Below are 6,679 nucleotides of genomic sequence, written 5' to 3'. Positions count from 1 at the left end.
GAGAAGCGTCGAACATCCGACCGTGGACTCCAAATTAGGTTTAGAACGCTAAAAATTATGTTTAAAGTTAATCTGTTGCGCCTTGTTTTAAGTTTGTATTAACATTGTGTGTTGACTTTTGTCGCGGAATCGCCGAAGCACCATCGCGCCAAAAAACATATGAGTGTCCTCCGGCGACAGCGTTGCTGGGCACGTGATCGTTAGGCCCGATTTGGCTTGTCATGATCACGTACCGATCATGACCATGTGGCGCTGCCAGCGAACGTTCCCATTGGTCAGGTGTCGTTCCAGAACCGCCGCGGCGTGCTCGAATTTGAAAAGTCGCTTAAAAAACGAAACCCGTCTATCTATCGCTCTCGACTTCTCGCGGCGTTCAGTTCTGTTGTACATCAACTCTCGTCGGAATTCTCTGTCCGCGCCGATTGCAACCGATCCGCCCCGTCGTTACGATTTTCTCGTTGTTCGACTCTCAAAAGTCGATCTTCTCTGCGCCGGTTCAAATTCTCTTTTGTTACTGCGTAATCGTGTAAACTCCGAATATTAGTTCGTCGAAGCATTACGAATAATTAATAAAGTATTTAATTTTGTGAACTTCAACGCGTGTGATTTCCCTAATGCATCCGGTCCGTGAATCCCTCTCTGCGTGAGATCTCACTCGAGATCGAATCAGCGATTTCTCAACATAAAATTGGTCCTTCGAGCCGGATTCGCGCGACAGAGGTCATTATCGGAACAATCATTGCAAAACAGAAAAGCCACGGGCTAGTGAAAACGCACTTTCGCGGCCGCTCGAACGACGGATCCGAATTCAAGATTTCCGTAAAGCAAATCGCGTCAAGATTGTCCGCTCCGCGCAAGGATAAACGTTCTTATCCGGATACGAAGATCTCCAAACGCCTAACGTGAGGACCGTTGAGCGGCACAGAAGATTTCCGCTTTCGACACGAAAAAGTCGGTGCGTTTTCGTTAGCCAAATGGACAATCTTCTAGTCCAGCAGCAAGTGGCCATGAGGGTCGTGGAACGCGCCCTCGACAACTTCAAGAAGGTCGGCCGTGCGAACTACACCTGCGGTGGTGTCCGCAATCGCATTCTCAATCTCAACTCTGCCTACGCTCACTGCGAGCAACTTCACGCACAACTCATCAGTGTAGCAGCTCTGGAGGGTCGCGAGGCAGAGGAATATTTCTTGGAAAATCGATTCGAGAAAATGGAGGATGTCTACTACACTTCCTCGGACTATATGGCGAACATCCTGGCCGAACTCGAACCACCTCCGTCAAGTCCTGGCTTGTCGGTCAGTCAAGCTCAACCGGCCACTTCGGGCAAGATAAGTAGCAACTTGCCGCTGTTAAGTCTACCAAAATTCTCAGGCGAGTTAAGCGAGTGGGAATCCTTTCGGGATCAATTTCGCGCAATCGTTATCGACAATAACGATCTCTCAAATGTATCGCGGATGCATTATCTCAGCTCATGTTTAAAGGACGAAGCGCGTAACGTCTTACGATCGTTGCCCATTACGAATTCGAATTTTCCAGTAGCGTGGGGACTCCTTGTCAAACGGTACGACAATAAGCGTCGACTCGTGCACGAACACATTCATGCGCTTCACAATCTACCTACTGTAAAAACCAATCCGCGTCGGAACTTGCGACTCTACACGATAAAGCAACTCTAGCTATTCAAGCGTTAAAGAATCTACAGCGTCCAGTCGAACACTGGGATGATATGCTCGTTCATTTAATCGTTCAACGATGTGACGAATGGACTCGCGAAGCGTGGGAGTTAAAATTAGGCAATACCACGGAGTATCCATCCTACGCCGAATTAGAGGGTTTTCTTGCTGCGCGCATCCGCGCATTCGAAAATATTCTTCCGGTCAATTCAAGTAAACAACGAAAACATGCGAGCAAATCATCGGTTCAAAGTCACGCGGCGAGCGCAACAACATCGCAATGTTCCGCGTGCAAACAAACTCATATGCTCACCTCCTGTCCGGAATTTCAAAGCAAAACGGTCGCTCAGCGACGTCAAATCGTTACTAAGGCTCAGCGATGTTTTAATTGTCTCAGCGCGCGACATTCGACGACCGAATGTCACAGCAAATATACATGCCGCCAATGTCACCAGAAACATCATACGATGTTGCATGAGTCAACCGCGGTGACTTTAGTCGCTACGAGCGAACCTTCACCCACGACTAGCTCGACTGATACCTCTCATCAGCACAACGTCGCGTCACATCTCGTTTCGAATTCTCTATTCAACAAGTCACGAATCTTGCTCGCTACGGCGCGAATTCAAGTGAGCTCTTCGGGCCGCAAGGAAGTCGTCCGCGCGTTATTGGATCAGGGTTCGGTGACCAGTCTCATCACCGAGACTCTCGCGCAACGCTTGCGCGCGACTCGATCGCGAGTCGCAGTCTCTATAACTGGAATCGGGGGCGCCGCGTCGACCGCGCGACACGCCGCTACGATTGCCGTTTCTCCGCGCTTCGGCTCCGAGCCATCGTACTCGACGGCGGCTCTCGTATTACGTTCGCTAACGAAATACATTCCACCTCACGCGCAGAATGTTAACTCGATCGCTCATCTGCGTGATCTGGAATTAGCGGATCATAATCCATCGAGCGCCGATCCGATCGAAATGATCATTGGAGCTGATCTCTACGGGTCGATTCTGCGCCCGGGGCTGCGCTCGAGTTCATCGAGCGAGCCAACCGCGCAGAATACAATATTCGGTTGGATCATTTCCGGTCCTCTTGGGAATACTGATTCGCACCCCGTATCGGTGTCGGTTAATCACACGTCGGTGACCTCTCAGCTCGACCAAGAGCTCCGACGTTTTTGGGAGATCGAAGAACTTCCGAAAAGTACCTATCTCACGCCCGAAGAAATTCGCTATGAAGCTCATTTTCAAGCCACGCATGCGCGTAACGCGATGGGTCAACACGTCGTCCGATTGCCATTCAAATTGAGCACTCCGTTAAATATCGGTGAGTCGCGCGCATCCGCCCTTGCTGTCATGTCGCGGCTCGAAAATCGTATGCGATCTAAACCGAACCTCGAATACCGGGACTTCATGCGCGAATACGAAGCTCTCGGGCATATGGAGAAGGCTTCAGAAACTCCTGCGCCTTCTCAGACATATTACATCCCGCATCACGCAGTCATTCGCGAGCACAGCAGCACGACGCGCCTGCGCGTTGTATTTAACGCGTCTAATCCGACGTCGAATCGGTCGTCGCTAAACGATCATCTCATGATCGGGCCAAAGTTGCAAACCGATTTGCGCGAGGTTATAATGAGATGGCGACAGTATCGTTACGTGTACACGGCCGATATCGCCAAAATGTATCGGCAGATCATCGTCGACTCACGCGACGCTGATTACCAGCGGATACTGTGGCGATCATCACCGTCCGAACAACTGAATGAGTATCGGTTACTCACAGTCACGTACGGTACAGCATGCGCTCCCTATCTCGCGCTTCGCGTAGTCAAGCAGCTCGCTCTCGATGAGGGCAAGTCCTTTCCGCTCGCGGTCCCGGTCCTGCGCGACCACATTTACGTGGACGACTGTATCTTTGGCGCGGATGATCAGCCCCTCGCGCGGCACATCCGGAATCAGGTTACCGCACTTCTCGCCCGGGGTGGTTTCCTATTGCGCAAATGGGCCAGTAATTGTCCCGCATTACTCGCCGATCTCGATCCGAGCGATCACGGCCTCGCTCAAACTAAGGCGCTTCAAGAAGACGCTAACTTCAAAGTGTTGGGTATCGCGTGGGCTCCCCACACCGATGCGTTTCATTTCGCAGTTCAACTATCGCCATCCCCACCGGTTACCAAGCGGTCAATCTTATCGATGATCGCGAAGCTCTTCGATCCAATGGGGTGGCTCACTCCCGTGATCATTACTGCCAAAATCATGATTCAAAAACTATGGGCAGTCAAATGCTCATGGGACGACCGCATTCCCGATAGCGTTATGCAACAGTGGATCGCATATTATTCACAACTCGCTCTTATCAAAGAGATATCGCTACCGCGATGGAACGACTACGGCCCGGACATCGCGTATTGCGAACTGCACGGATTCGCCGACGCCTCGTGCACCGCGTATGCCGCTGTAGTATATCTGAAAGTAGTCTCTCTCGCTGGCGCCGTTGCCGTATCACTGGTAACCGCGAAATCGAAAGTCGCCCCTATCAAGCCTCTTACTATTCCTCGGCTGGAACTGTCAGCCGCGGTTCTGTTAGCGAGAACCATATCATTTGTGAAATCGACACTGAATATCGCTAACGTATCGTGCCACTGTTGGACGGACTCGACAGTGACTCTCGCATGGCTTCGCCATTCACCGTCGCGTTGGAAAACGTTCGTTGCGCATCGCGTCAACGAAGTACAGACAACTGTCCCGGACGCCGTTTGGCGTCATGTCGCGACTCAGGAAAATCCCGCGGATCCCGCGTCTCGTGGACTTTCCGTCTCAGCACTCAGGGCGACACCCCTATGGTGGCACGGCCCTGAGTGGCTCAAGTTACCCGCGGATCAATGGCCAAACAGTCTTCAAGGACCGCTTGAAACTTCGCTTGAAGAACGTGCGAATATTGTAACGCAAACTCTTCAGGCGACTAGTCATTGGGACTTGGCATCGCGTTACTCGTCCTGGCCAAAGCTTCTCCGCGTTACAGCATACGTTCTTCGATTCGTTGAGCGGGCGTCGCTCCTATTGGTGAAGCCAGCACGGCTTCCGACTCGCCGCCGCCTCACACACTGATCGACGTGCGTGACTACGACCGCGCGCGAACATTTTGGTATCGGGTGATACAATCAGAGTTGTTTCCCGACGAGCTCCGTCGATTAAGCGAGTCCAAGGCCGTACGGAAATCAAGCAAGCTAATCGCTCTCAATCCGTTCTTGGATGCGCGTGGTGTGATTCGCGTTCGAGGCCGAAAATCCGAGCTTCCCGAAAAGGCAAAAAATCCAATAATTGTGGGGGCTCACCCACTTCTCACACTCATTATTCGCCACGCGCATCTAAGTTCATTACATGCCGGCTGTCAACTGACACTGCATGTACTGCGCGAAGAATTTTGGATACTTCGCGCTCGACAAACCGTTCGCGCGGTTTTATACCAGTGTATCCAATGCACGCGTGAACGGGCGGCCGTACCGCAAGAATTAATGGGAGATCTCCCCGAGATGCGCATTCGCCCCGTATCACGCGCCTTCGTGCACTGCGGACTGGACTACGCTGGCCCTATCAATGTCCGCACGAACCCAGGTCGAGGATACAAATCTCGCAAAGCATACATCGCGATATTTATTTGTATGACCGTCCGCGCAGTTCATCTTGAGCTCGTCAGCGATTACACTACCGACGCGTTTCTCGCCACGTATAATCGGTTTTGCGCCAGACGCGGTCAACCGACCGATATCTACTCCGATAACGCAAAAAACTTTAGGGGAGCTGATCGCGAACTAACGGCGGCATTGCATGCCGTGAAAAGTGATTCACGCATCCGCGACAAGCTATCGTATGATGGAGTCCGATGGCACTTCATTCCTCCGTCCGCGCCCCACTTCGGGGGCTTATGGGAGGCCGGCGTTCGAAGCGTCAAGTACCATCTTAAACGTGTCGTAGGCGCGCATACGCTCACGTTTGAAGAGCTTACGACACTGCTCTGTCAAATCGAAGCATGCCTCAATTCTCGTCCGCTTGCGTCAACTTCCGAAGTCATAGATGACTACTCTGCGCTCACTCCGGGGCATTTCTTAATAGGCAGTGCGATAACCGCGGTACCAGCCCCCTCGCTACTGGAAATTAAAGAGACCCGTCTTACGCGATGGCAATTGATTAACCAAATGCGGGAAGTCATATGGAAAGCATGGTCCAATGACTATTATAATGAATCTCCATGGTTTGCAACAGCGTTCGAAGTGGCGAGTCGCTCGAAATCTCGCCAGAGTCGGACGAGTCGTATTATTACGCGATCCCCTCGCACCACCTTGTCGATGGGAGCTCGGTCGCATCGTAGAATGCCACGCCGGCGAGGACGGACTTACCCGCGTTGTCACTGTCAAGACAGCTCGGTCTTCGTATCAACGACCAATCGTAAAGCTCTGCTTCCTACCGGTCGATCTCGCGGAAGCGACCAACACGACTTCGTCAACCGAAGCATCCCACAACGGGGATCATTAGCTGTAAATAGATTGTAAGGAATTTTCGTAATCGTCGATCGCTCATCGTCATAATTATGTGCCATGTATTATCGTCCGTTTGTCTCTTTTACGTCATTACGCGTATCCGTCAGCGTATCACTTGGCCAATCAAGGTCGATTAGATAAAACTCATTTCGACACCGTCTTAGGACGGCGGGCGGCTATCATACGGAACCTCTTCATTCGGATCTACGATCCGAGGCGGGCGGTATGTCGCGGAATCGCCGAAGCACCATCGCGCCAAAAAACATATGAGTGTCCTCCGGCGACAGCGTTGCTGGGCACGTGATTGTTAGGCCCGATTTGGCTTGTCATGATCACGTACCGATCATGACCATGTGGCGCTGCCAGCGAACGTTCCCATTGGTCAGGTGTCGTTCCAGAACCGCCGCGGCGTGCTCGAATTTGAAAAGTCGCTTAAAAAACGAAACCCGTCTATCTATCGCTCTCGACTTCT

At 51.9% G+C, this 6,679-nt stretch overlaps 2 protein-coding genes across 2 annotated transcripts; both read left to right on the top strand.

Moving 5' to 3' along the window:
• The first annotated feature begins 974 nt into the window (after positions 1-974).
• LOC105450410 lies at positions 975-1,676 on the top strand. Its single transcript, XM_011690226.1, has one exon. The coding sequence runs from the start codon at positions 975-977 to the stop codon at positions 1,674-1,676; it is 702 nt and encodes a 233-aa protein (XP_011688528.1).
• A 50-nt stretch (positions 1,677-1,726) lies between these two features.
• LOC105450402 lies at positions 1,727-6,219 on the top strand. The gene is made up of 2 exons (XM_011690213.1): positions 1,727-4,655; positions 4,715-6,219. The coding sequence occupies exons 1-2, from the start codon at positions 1,727-1,729 to the stop codon at positions 6,217-6,219; spliced, it is 4,434 nt and encodes a 1,477-aa protein (XP_011688515.1).
• Positions 6,220-6,679: the final 460 nt, after the last annotated feature.

This window comes from Wasmannia auropunctata, unplaced genomic scaffold (genome assembly GCF_000956235.1).
Source record: "Wasmannia auropunctata unplaced genomic scaffold, wasmannia.A_1.0 LD336111.1, whole genome shotgun sequence".
Lineage (NCBI taxonomy): Eukaryota > Metazoa > Arthropoda > Insecta > Hymenoptera > Formicidae > Wasmannia > Wasmannia auropunctata.
This window is presented reverse-complemented; position numbering and strand designations above follow the sequence as displayed.

What these genes read in the sequence shown, in the direction of transcription:
- LOC105450410 (XM_011690226.1), top strand. Translation starts at nt 975, where the DNA reads ATGGACAATCTTCTAGTCCAGCAGCAAGTGGCCATGAGGGTCGTGGAA.
- LOC105450402 (XM_011690213.1), top strand. Translation starts at nt 1,727, where the DNA reads ATGCTCGTTCATTTAATCGTTCAACGATGTGACGAATGGACTCGCGAA. An exon ending in TCATTGGGACTTGGCATCGC is followed by an intron (nt 4,656 to 4,714) that starts GTTACTCGTCCT and finishes CGATTCGTTGAG; the next exon opens with CGGGCGTCGCTCCTATTGGT.